The following is an 11,652-nucleotide window of genomic DNA, read 5'->3' on the forward strand; positions in this document are numbered from 1 at the left end:
TTGGAAAAAGGCTGCAATGAAACAAAGAGTGAAAAATTTAAAGGGGTCTGAATACTTTCCGTACCCACTGTATTGATATTCAGAGGTGCATGAGTCCTCTTGGCATGTTACACTATAATAAATGGTATTCAATGGTCTTTTGATGTATCCAGATTCATTATCTTTAATTGTTCATCATATTTATATTTTTTCATGAAAGCTTTTAAAAAAACACAGATTTCCTTCTCACTTTTTCCAGGTTATTTACATCAAAGAGAGCAATGTGATAGCCCCTTACAGAAATGAAAGGGTGAGTCAACTGAAACTCTCCTATGATGATAATGGTTATGGTTATGATGGCTTGATTTATGCTTCTTCAGAGGCACCACGCAGATCTTTCGCCTTAGCCTACATAAGTGGACGGAAGTTAATACTTGTGTGTGTGTGGTAGAGCAAGTGAGAGAGTGACAGTGATTAGCTTTGGGGCGAGGAATGCCTCTAGTGTCATAGTGAGAGAAACCAAGTGTCTCCCCTGTGCTTTCTGACCACGGTTGGAAATCTATAGCAGGAAAAGTTAACCCTCTCCTTGATTTCATGTTGTTTATGGAGAAGGAGAACCAGGAAATGAGTAGGGGGGAAATGGAGGGCTATCAAGCCACAGTCGAGCAACGTGTAGTTAAATTTTTCCAGAGGTGCACGTCAGGCTGTGGCATAGGGTCTTACGTCTTACGGACGTAGCCCTGGCAGAGTTTTTACCGGATGCATAAATCCCGTTTTAAAGTTCCTGTTTAGATAAAATTTAGTGAAATACAATCAGTCAAACTTGAGTTATCACAGCCTCAAATAAAATGTGAATTGGTGAATTTCTAAAACAGCAACATTTTAGCTTTATTTTTTAATATCTCGTAAAAAATGGTTGAAGACCCACAGAAGCATTTACCCAAAGAGTAGTGCATAAGAAATTGTGCTCCAATATTTAATCATGTATTCAAATGAAACCCTGAAACTTCTCTCATCACTTTGGCAGGGGGAAAAGAAAGTGACATTTCAGTTGGAAGATTGGAGCAAAACCGAAGATGTCGTTCAAACATTACTCCAGGTGCGTAGCTACTCCCAAACAATAGTGGCTAGGTATACCTTTACGGCCACTAGAGTCATGGGGATTGGTGTTGCCTGTTTGTTTTAATAAATGGTGCTGTTTGATTGTTCTTGACTCAGGAAAACATGACCTTATGCTGCATTTGATTTACTGCTCCGGTATGCGTTGGTGTTGCTCTGCTCATTTAGACTGTGGTGAATTTTGCAGCTCCACAGGGCGTCCTGTCTGGAAAAGCTTGGAGACCAAACTGCAATGGTGAGTAAATCAATGCTTAAAGTTAAAGCACACAGTGGGCCTCTAAAGCCTGAAAGATGATGAAATGGCAAAAATCGTCAGTATGAATGATGCGTTTTGCTTCTTGTACTTGAATTCCAAATGATGTTACGTTATTCAGTGCATGATTATTGATTTAATTGTTAAGTGTTGGTAACCATCATATGATCATCAGTACTCACACATACAGTTGTTGTGTAATTCTAGATTGCAGCAAATTTACAATCACGACTGGCGAGGTCATCTTTTGACAAAAACTGGTATGTTGACTTCAGCACTTTGATTTACATTTAACGTCATTGTTTGTTAGATTGCAGTTTTCAATGAAAAGTACTGATGAAAGCGTTGAGTATTGCAGTATTAATTACATCTGAGTATGCAGCTGGATAAGACAATGTTGGGAATCTGATGTAAAGCTTTCAGAGTGTTGCTGAGATGCCTCACATGGAGTGTGCGGTGGAGATGGTCATGCCTCTGGTGTGCAATCCAGGCCACGTCTGCATAACAGATGAAAGCCTCTACTTCCAGCCTCTCAATGGATATCCGGTGAGCCGCGACATCTGAGTGGACAAGCTGAGTTCCTTTATTGAGCTCAGGCAGTGATATCAGGTTTGTTCGACTTGTCATTTCAGAAACAGGTGATACAAATCAAACTTAACAGAGTCAGGAGAATCTACAAAAGACGGCATGGACTGAGACCACTGGTGAGCTAGCCGGAGTAAGCAAATAAATTATAATGTGGTCAATATGGCTCTAATTGTTTCAAATCCCCACGTTTGGGTGCATGTCTCTCCTAACTCAGGGTCTGGAGGTGTTCTGTACCGAGAATGATTTCTGCTCCGATATCTACCTGAAGTTTTACAACTCGGCCGACAGAGATGAAATCTACTACTACATCGCCAGTTTCTTGGGTGAGCACGCTCAAAGCCAGTAGTGAATGTCTTACAGGGTGTCCTAAACAATCTTGTGTACAAGAGTATTGAAGAGTAAGTCTTATGGATGTAAATTTGTCTCTGGGTGCTGCTTTTCTTGATCTTTAAGACAGATATTTTTATATTTTATATTTTTATTGATGGAATTAGTCTTTCATTTCCAAATTAGTGGCCTTGAAAAGGTCTTTAGAAACTCGTGTCTAGAATGTCTATAAACACGATGCAAATATACATACAGTGATGTAGGCAGGCTTTCAGAGGAGGGAGTTATTCTCCCTTGATGGCCTACATGAGTTTGAGCTGTATGCATTGATCCAAAATATTGGGATCAGCCCTTAGTGGTGAAACCCCATAACACATGACTGACTTAACCCTGCTGGTTTCTTCCTCCTTGCAAAGAGAACCACATGATGGAGCACACAGCAGAGAGTTACATGCTGCAGTGGCAGCGCGGCCACCTGAGCAATTACCAGTATCTCCTTCACCTCAACAACTTGGCTGACCGGAGCTGCAACGACCTCTCCCAGTATCCCGTCTTCCCCTGGGTCATCGCTGACTACACCAGCACGCAGTTGGGTCGGTCAACAGAAAATAACAAAACACAGATGAATATACATTACACGTTAGCTGCAGAGGCCCAGGTGATCAGGGACACTACACATCCAGCTTGTGGGATGCATTTACTGCACCTACCATCTAGTAGTCTTGTAACTAATTCTAAGATTGGGCTATAAGCGGCCGTATTAAACCTGCATCAACTGATAATTGTTAAGACATTGACCTCCATTTCCCAGATATGACAAACGCTGCCACGTTCAGGGACCTGAGCAAACCTGTGGGAGCCCTAAACAAAGAGCGGCTAGACCAACTGCTGGTGAGACTCTGCTGCTTTTGTGTTTTCTTTTAGATATCTAACCCAATGACTAAGTCAATGGATTTTATTTAACTTGCCAATGGGCAAAAACTGTCAGATATTGTTTAGTGCTGAGAGTATCAGTAAACGCAGAGTTGTCATGTTCACAGGCTCGCTACAGAGGCATGCCTGAACCTCGCTTCCTGTATGGCAGTCACTACTCATCACCAGGCTACGTCCTCTTCTACCTGGTCAGAGTCGGTATGTCACACACTTCATCATTAAAGCTACAGTATCGAAGCAGAGTGCACACAGCATACATTCAGTGTATTTATGCATGGTTGACTTGTGCTCAACCACTGCGTCTGTTTTTGTCTACACTGTGAGAATACTTTTAATGTTCACTAACACGTTAAACTTTAGTTTTTCATCAGAAAATGTTTTAGATATAATTCTATAGGAATTCTAATTAATCTTGTAGACACATTGTCAACGTCAGTCTAACAGTTTTAGTTAGTAGACAAATGCTGTCGGACCATACAAAGGATCAAACAAATAAAAATGATAAATCAAATAATCTCTTTCCCTGTTTCTTTTTTTAATCTCTTTCCAGCACCTTTCACTACAGCTGTTAGCATGTTATACCACAGCAATCTAGAGACTGATTAAAATAAGAGGTGCATTTGTATTCTGGGTGTTAGTCTGTTGACATGTGGCTAAAATCTTTGCTTCTACTGAAATACACAGCTAAAATGTTGCTGTTGCTTGCTGTCTTCTCCCCTGCAGCTCCAGAGCACATGCTGTGTCTCCAGAACGGCCGCTATGACCATGCAGATCGCATGTTTAATAGGTACATTATATTTACTTCAAACTTGATAAACCATGATTGAAGGCTATCATCAGAGTCACAAATTACTGATGCAGTGAAGATATCTGCTCTTATATTGGTGTAGAAATAGTGACTGAAGATTTTGAATAAATTAACACTGAAAACAAATAATAAACAATTAAGATATTTGTTCATACTGTACAATTAGATGATTGGTTTTTACACATAAATGTATAGATTTTTGAGTATTATGGGGCAGTGTGGGATCAAATTGCAATACATGAAACACTTTTGATTTATATTTAATCTTTACATTTCTACATGTAATTGCATTAAGACTTGGTAATTAAATGTTGTATTTTGATATTGATGAATGTCCGTTACATTCAAGCCATTGCCAAATGAGTTGCTGCAAAGCTAATTAGGACTATCAGCGCCTTGGTAGAGGGGTGGGGTGCGCTTGCGCAATCACCGAGGGTTGTATCATGTGGACGCACCAACAGTAATGTTGTCATTACTTAGAATTCCTCATGGGGGCAACAGAAACTATGCACTATAGCTTTAAAGAAAGTATGATTTGCATGTTTGTATTTACTGACCTGCATTGATTTCTTACAGCATAGGTGATACGTGGAAAAACTGCTTGGAGGGGGCAACTGACTTTAAAGAGGTATCCGAGTCCACATTATATGACTTCAGTTAGAAACTCCTGCCATATTCACCAAAAACTTTGAAATCAGAGTTGTTCTGTTCACTAAAATGATTATGATAATATGTGTGAAATCATTCATACATCTGTGCTTGCCTTTTCAATTTTTACTGTTTAATAGTTATTTGTTGTTCAGGTGCCTCACCTAGACACTAGTCCTCGACACAGTGCATGTCATTCCCCTTCTCTCTCCACTTTCATGTACAATATAAGTTGTCCTGTCACAAATAAAGGCCTAAAATGCCTTTTTATTTGTGTGGGGAGACCACTCCAACCTTAACTGGGCATTATGGATTAGTCTGACACAAGTAATTGAGTCATTGATGATGGCACTATCTGCTTGTACGCGGCACTTTTTGACTTACATACTGTGCAGTCTTGGTAAGGTTCCTGTAGTGTGGTCAACGCCTTGTCTGTATGTCTTTCCGTTTAATGCAGTTGATTCCAGAGTTTTATGGGGATGACTGTAGCTTCCTGGAAAACAAACTGAGTCTTGGCTTGGGCAGACGGCAGAACGGAAGCTCAGTCGGGGATGTTGTTCTCCCAGCGTGGGCCTCAGGTAACGTCCTCCCATCTGACCCTGGTATGCATGGAAACTTGGTCTTCCTTCATCCTCACGGCAACATCCACCTGACAACACAATGTCAAACTCTACAGTCCCTGTGCTGTTTTTAACAATATTACTATCACTTTCAGTCTGTGCTGCTTCACATTTACTGTGTACTGCTTGTCATGACTCCAGATACCAGGGACTTTCTTCAAAAGCACAAGACCGCACTGGAGAGTCAGTATGTGTCGGAGAACCTTCATGAGTGGATTGACCTGGTGTTTGGCTTCAAACAGAGAGGCAGTGAAGCTGTTGCAGCCCATAATGGTAAAATAACCAGCAGCTTTTTTCCAACATCAAACCCACCAAAACTGGAAGAAGACTCATATTTATCCCATTGTCTTTCAGTGTTTCACCCACTGACCTATGAAGGAGGCGTCGACTGCGATAGGTATCAAAGAAAATCACTCACAAAATATTGACTAAATAAGACATTTTACATTAAGTCATGGAACTAACTTTCCATTTCTCTGAGAAGCATTGTGGACCCTGACCAGAGAATCGCCATGCTGACACAGATCCTGGAGTTCGGCCAGACGCCCAAACAGCTGTTCACCCTCCCTCACCCTCAGAGGATCACGCCGAGGTTTCACAACATAACTCGGAGCCCCAGCAGCAGCTCACCAGTCAGTGAACTGTCTCCAGGTAGACTTGCAGAAACACACTCAGTAAAAAAAACAAAAAAAAATTGTGAACAGGGCACCCTTTCAAAATTTAAGGGCATGTTATCGTATTCGTAAAGTTCACAGTCATGCTGACCAATGGTGCAGATGATACTTTAGAGCTCTAAGTGTTCTGTGCATGCAGCAGTTGCTTTGTGCAGTTTGGGAGGTCATTTGCATTTCAGAGACCCTACTGTTAAAATAGCATGAACCTCTTCTTTAGAAGCTGGGTGTATTACCATGCAATCTGTGAAATATTTCAGTAAGGGGCTCAATTCATAGACAAAAGTGTGACCAATCATGACATGCATTAAAGTGTGTCCAAACGATTTGTTTCAACTGACCTACAATTCAACTAATTAAAAAATGAAGGCATAAATAATGTGATAATATGATCATAACTGCTGATTTATTTAATTTATAGAGATGAATGAATAATAGTGCATTGGCATAAGCAGCATCCACCACATTTTTGCCTACCACATATCCCTACTGCAGTTATTTGTTCTTTTTGCAGCCTTTCAGAGTGAAGACTCCTCCTTTGAAGACCTGACCGAGGAGAGCAGGAAGTTAGCCTGGGCAAACATGGGAAATCTGAAACCAATCTCCAGCCACAAGATCCATAAAGAGTAAGTCGTGAGGAATCTAGTTGGCTACAGTAATGTCAAAGTACAAATTATAATTGTGTTGCTGATCCACACGTAACTCAAATGAAAGCTCTGGTTCCAATTTGAGGAGTAATCTGTATAGCACTTACTGAAAAGTGTTTTTGTGTAGTCTCAAATTGCCCATCTATCTCATACTGTACATTCTGTGTAGGAGAAAGACAATTTGTCAATCTTCCTTCTTTAATCCTCATGAGCGTCGCTAAGTTCCGGTTGCAGCGACGGTAGTTTACAAAATGGTTTCAGGAAGGAACTTTTTTTGGTGGGACAGCTGCACCGCGCAAAAGGAAACGCCTCACAAATTATAATTAAGTTAACTGTTCACACAACACAGTGACGTGAGCTATTTAAATTAGCTGGATACATGGTCAATCGTAATTTGCTCTTCCCAGTGTATAGGCGTGTGTGTTTTTTTTCCCATAACAAATCCTCAGCAATCCCAGAAATAGGTAGGTAATAAATGCCATGAACATATTAATCATTTACTGAAATAACCAAGCAGGCCTGCCTCATTGCACAATTCAAATTTTTTTCAAAACTTGCCATTTTCAGCGTGTAGCGCTCGGAGGTTGTCCTTGTGGTTTCCCGTAGTGAAAAGATTTGCCAGATGTCCAGCTTGTCAGGCTTGTTCTAGCAATGTACTTCTGTTGCTTCAGACTAGTTTTTATCTGAACCTCTCTGTTGAATGTGCAGGGCTGTGACGGGCATCGCTGTGACTCGAGATGGAGCAGCTATTTTCTCCACATCCCAAGGTCTGGACAATATCTTTACATCTCTAATCTGAGACAAATATCAATTAGAAGTGCAAAAAAGATCAAAAGACAAGCACTGACTCTGTTAAGGAACTGTGGGTATAGTGTTACCTGAGATATTCTGATCCATTATGGTTACACATTCCACCCAATAACAATTATTGTTGTTATTATGTATGCTGGTATAAATGTACTTATTATCATCAAGTAGCAAAGTACAGTATGTCACGGAGCAGTGTGTGTTGAGCCTCTTTACAGTCAGGCTTGTTTCATAATGCATTCATTTTAGTGCTGTTGTGTGATGTGATTGTGTGTGCTCCGCATGGCCACTTCTGCCTCTAGTGACCTTCGGGTTCCTCTATTACTGTAATGGTGCAAAGTTATGTCATCGGCATAAGAATCTCACACAGGAATAGGAAATCAGTTTTCCCATCAGAATCGGTAAGGTGTACAATTTTACAAATACGTTGAAAGCGTGACCAAATTGTAGATTGGTTCTTAAAGCGTTGATTAGTTCCTTCCTCTAGTGTTGTTATCTCATTTCTGTATCACACGCCGTATCAATTTTATTCCAGACTCAACACTCAAAATGTTTTCCAAAGAGTTGAAGGACTTCCAGAGAAGCATGTCCTTCTCTAACATGGTATGCAGCTGTATTTACTTTCCACTTCACCATCTCTCTCAAAATTTCCAACTCTCTCTAAACAATAAACCACTCTGCTATTTTTCAGGCATTATCGTCATGTTTGATGCTGGCAAATGGTAAAACAGTGGTGTGTTCTTCCTGGGACAACAATGTGTATGTATAGTCTAGATACGGACATACGGTGATCAAAATGATCTTCACAACTTCACACTGACCTATGTTTCTCTTATTTCTCAGTTATTTTTACTCCATCCCATACGGCAGGCGGCAGGACACACTGATGGGGCATGATGATGCCGTCAGTGAAATGTGTTGGTTTGATGACCAGCTGTACACAGCGTCCTGGGATTCCACCGTCAAGGTAAAAACTAGTACTTTAATGAGGTGATGCTTTTCTATTAGCAATAAGCCATTAATTTATCAGGCGTTTGGTGTTAAGGGTCTGTGGAAAAATTGTCATAACACAACATGACATTGTTGCTGATGGGGTGCGTGTATTAGTTTTTGAGAGGCAAGAGTTGCAGATGATATTGTTTATTTCCTAGGTGTGGCAGTGCGCTTCTGACAGCTTATCCAGTCACAAGAGATCCCAGTTTCAGTTACTGGCTGAGTTGGAACATGATGCTGGGGTGAGTGAGAAGGCTAACTCTCTATTTAAAGCACGTACACTTTATGTTTAATTGACTTCACTCAAACAGAGATAATGGGACATTATCAAAATATCATTTTTTATTAGGGTGGGAAATTTATAAATTGATATTATAGTTTATTTTCTCATGTTCCGTGTAGTTGATAAGACCATGTGAATGTATTGTTGAATAGTGGTAATGGTGTGCGTGTTTCTAACAATTTCACTTCAAAGCTTTTAATTGTCCTAAACACTAAATTACCTTGAAAAGACAAACATGTTTGTCAATAGTCAATAGTAGCAGCAGCACTCCAAATGTACAAACCTGCGTTCCCTCCCGTTGTACAGGTGAACACCATTGGTCTGAATCCAGCGGGGACTCTACTGGTGTCTGGTTGTAAAGATGGGACCGTCACCATCTGGGACACGAGCAGCTATGGAACCCTGCAGCAGGTCCACTGCCACACTGGAACCATCCACCACATGGCCTTTAGTCCTGGTATGTGTCAAACCGGCAGCCAGTAGGACACTTTTAGTACTGGTCCACGTTCAGTGGCACACAGTTTAAAGTTCAGGAAAACCTTTTAGAGTCCAACCTAATGTCACATTGGTAGGTTGTACATGTAATTTACGGCACACCATCTTCCCTCACAAAAAGTGCCAGAGGTAAGGGCTTCTTGATTTGTTTATCAGAGCCTAAATCCTAGATAGAGACTGCCTTTCTGATGGTACCATATACATTTTGCCCTCAAGAGTCAATACAGAGCAAAGTATTTGTCGCTTTAAGCACCTTATTGTTCTGCACCAACAAACACGTTTCACACACTGCATTGAAATGGCCAGCACCAAATCTAAACTTGAGAAATGACATTACCAAGACAATGATCTGTGGCTCTGAGAGTCCATTTTGAAGATCTGAGCTAGCAAACAAATTGATCCTGTTTTGAAAGAGCCATGCTGGGCTCTGAAACTTCCCATATCAAGCCAACAACTGACAGCAAACAAATGAGTGACCTTGAAACCATGGCTAAAGTAATGACTGAGATTTTAACTTCCACAGATAGCAGACACGTCCTCAGTGTTGGGGCTGACTCCTGTATGAAGGTTACTGATGTCCAGACGGGAATGGTGATCTCGTCTGTGAAAGCTGAGGAGGAGCAGAGGTAAGATCACACAGTCTGCACAACAGGAAAGGCAGAATTTGTATGTCATAGAGGACTCATGTTATAAATCTTTGTTTTAATCAGTTTTGATAAGTTTCTTGGCCCTACATTGTACGTGTGAGGGATAAGTATTGTACAGAAATAGGTATGTAAGTAAAATTTTCTCTACATATACTGCAAGTCAAAAGGATTTAATGTTTGTGGGTCCAGGCGTTTCTGCTGGGACGGGAACTCAGTGCTGTGTGGGGGACAGTCCGGTGACCTCCTGCTGTGGGACCTGCTCAGCAACACAGTCATCAAGCGGATCCCTGCACACTCAGGTACAGTACAACTCGTCTATCCACATTCTACAGCCCACCTACTTAAATGTACATCTATATGAATGCTTTGTTTGCTTATACTGAGGAACAACAATGTTACAGCTTTTTAAGTGTTCTGTTGTTCCAATGTCTCTAGGTGCTAATGCTACATGTACATAGCAGCTTTAAATAAAGATCATTGCAATATGATATGAGTACAAAAGTAGGGTTTTCATGTACTTGAATCTACTGTTCTTCCAAAAATAAATGTGTGTATGATTCATGATTATGTTCATTGTAAAAATTGTGTCTTTGCACAGGTGCTGTCACAGCCCTGTGGATGAGTGAGCTGTGCTCCACAGTGATCACAGGCGGGGAGGACAGACAGATCATCCTCTGGAAGCTCCAGAGTTAAAGGACTGTTTCTGCACAATACATCTGCTGGGGAGATAAAGACTTCCAGTGCTATTTACTGGACATTACCGGCCAGGTATCCTGCAGTCTACCTGACCCAACTATCTGACTTTGAACAGAGACTCATTAAACAGTTAGGAGGAGCTGAAACCGTACTGTAAATTTGCAATATCGCAGAGCAGTTGGTGACATCTAAAATCGCTCTCAAGTGTTAAATGTTGTTCAATGCAAAACCCAACAAAAGTCACGTTAGTTCATATAGCTATCTGCATATTGAGATAAAATGTCCAATAGCAGTTATGTGCATGAGAGCAGGAAGCTACAACAGTGTACACGCCTTTTTCTACATTATGTGGATTTTTTTTTCAAATGTGTTATTTGTTTGGCATCATGTTACACAGCCTTTTTTTAAATTATGTTACTATAGCTTTATGTGCATTTTATTCTGTGAAGCGTAAGAAAAAGCTTTAGGCTGCTCAGGTGTTGATTTATCCGAATAACATTGATCTCTAAAAGTAATCTTTCCTGTCTTTCCTTTCTCCTGACGTTTAATTTCTGGGATTGCTCCTATTCTGCCGGATGTCCCCCGTGTTGGCATTTTAAACTTCGGTGGATTCATGAGGACTATGGTTAACTGCTCCTCAGATCTCGGCAGTGTAAATCCCAAGAGCTAGCTGGACTATCTGTCCAATCTGAGTTTTCTGTTGCTACTTAAACAATCACCAAAACAAGTTCCTTCCTGAGGCTACTTTGCAGCGGCAACGTTGCACCGCCCAAGAAGATTGTGATTGGTTTAAAGAAATGCTAATATATCAGAGCACGTTCCTCTCCCATCCAGGAATACTGCGTGGACTAGCCAGACCCTTCTTTGCAGCGCTGTGGAGGGAGGTCTGGCAATGCGAGAGACTACCATTTCCTAGGCCTCCAAGATTTAAAACAACTTGTTTAGATTTCTTCAAAAGGTTGTTATGCTGAGCTACACAGGTTGCAACCAGTTTTAAACAGTGGAAAAGTAACATTATGTCCACAAAGACATCTTAAAATGTGAAAGTATAAATGTGTATAATGTTACAAATACATTCAATACAACACACTGCCCTAATGTTTGCATCTCACCAGCACCTCATTTACTAGGTACTGTA

The 11,652-nt window shown here is 40.8% G+C and overlaps 1 protein-coding gene across 3 annotated transcripts in view; it reads left to right on the plus strand.

Annotated features, from left to right (window-relative positions):
* The window catches only part of nsmaf (neutral sphingomyelinase (N-SMase) activation associated factor), a 17,135-nt gene extending 6,106 nt beyond the window's left edge, over window positions 1-11,029 (plus strand). For 2 of the 3 annotated variants that reach the window (XM_034861818.1, XM_034861819.1), the window contains exons 6-31: window positions 239-289; window positions 1,007-1,078; window positions 1,286-1,333; window positions 1,559-1,611; window positions 1,768-1,897; window positions 1,984-2,055; window positions 2,154-2,262; window positions 2,683-2,859; window positions 3,078-3,157; window positions 3,307-3,397; window positions 3,923-3,986; window positions 4,584-4,635; window positions 5,113-5,233; window positions 5,417-5,548; window positions 5,630-5,672; window positions 5,760-5,926; window positions 6,461-6,572; window positions 7,302-7,360; window positions 7,936-8,003; window positions 8,092-8,159; window positions 8,244-8,367; window positions 8,552-8,635; window positions 8,983-9,133; window positions 9,695-9,797; window positions 10,008-10,117; window positions 10,417-11,029. In XM_034861818.1, the coding sequence (XP_034717709.1) occupies window positions 239-289; window positions 1,007-1,078; window positions 1,286-1,333; window positions 1,559-1,611; window positions 1,768-1,897; window positions 1,984-2,055; window positions 2,154-2,262; window positions 2,683-2,859; window positions 3,078-3,157; window positions 3,307-3,397; window positions 3,923-3,986; window positions 4,584-4,635; window positions 5,113-5,233; window positions 5,417-5,548; window positions 5,630-5,672; window positions 5,760-5,926; window positions 6,461-6,572; window positions 7,302-7,360; window positions 7,936-8,003; window positions 8,092-8,159; window positions 8,244-8,367; window positions 8,552-8,635; window positions 8,983-9,133; window positions 9,695-9,797; window positions 10,008-10,117; window positions 10,417-10,511 (2,436 nt within the window). In that variant the 3' untranslated portion in view covers window positions 10,512-11,029. Of the gene's footprint in view, window positions 1-216; window positions 290-1,006; window positions 1,079-1,285; window positions 1,334-1,558; window positions 1,612-1,767; window positions 1,898-1,983; window positions 2,056-2,153; window positions 2,263-2,682; window positions 2,860-3,077; window positions 3,158-3,306; window positions 3,398-3,922; window positions 3,987-4,583; window positions 4,636-5,112; window positions 5,234-5,416; window positions 5,549-5,629; window positions 5,673-5,759; window positions 5,927-6,460; window positions 6,573-7,301; window positions 7,361-7,935; window positions 8,004-8,091; window positions 8,160-8,243; window positions 8,368-8,551; window positions 8,636-8,982; window positions 9,134-9,694; window positions 9,798-10,007; window positions 10,118-10,416 lie in introns of all 3 variants that reach the window. The other variant, XM_034861820.1, reaches the window with a different exon arrangement.
* Window positions 11,030-11,652: the final 623 nt, after the last annotated feature.

Source organism: Etheostoma cragini, chromosome 22 (assembly GCF_013103735.1).
Source record: "Etheostoma cragini isolate CJK2018 chromosome 22, CSU_Ecrag_1.0, whole genome shotgun sequence".
Classification (NCBI taxonomy): domain Eukaryota; kingdom Metazoa; phylum Chordata; class Actinopteri; order Perciformes; family Percidae; genus Etheostoma; species Etheostoma cragini.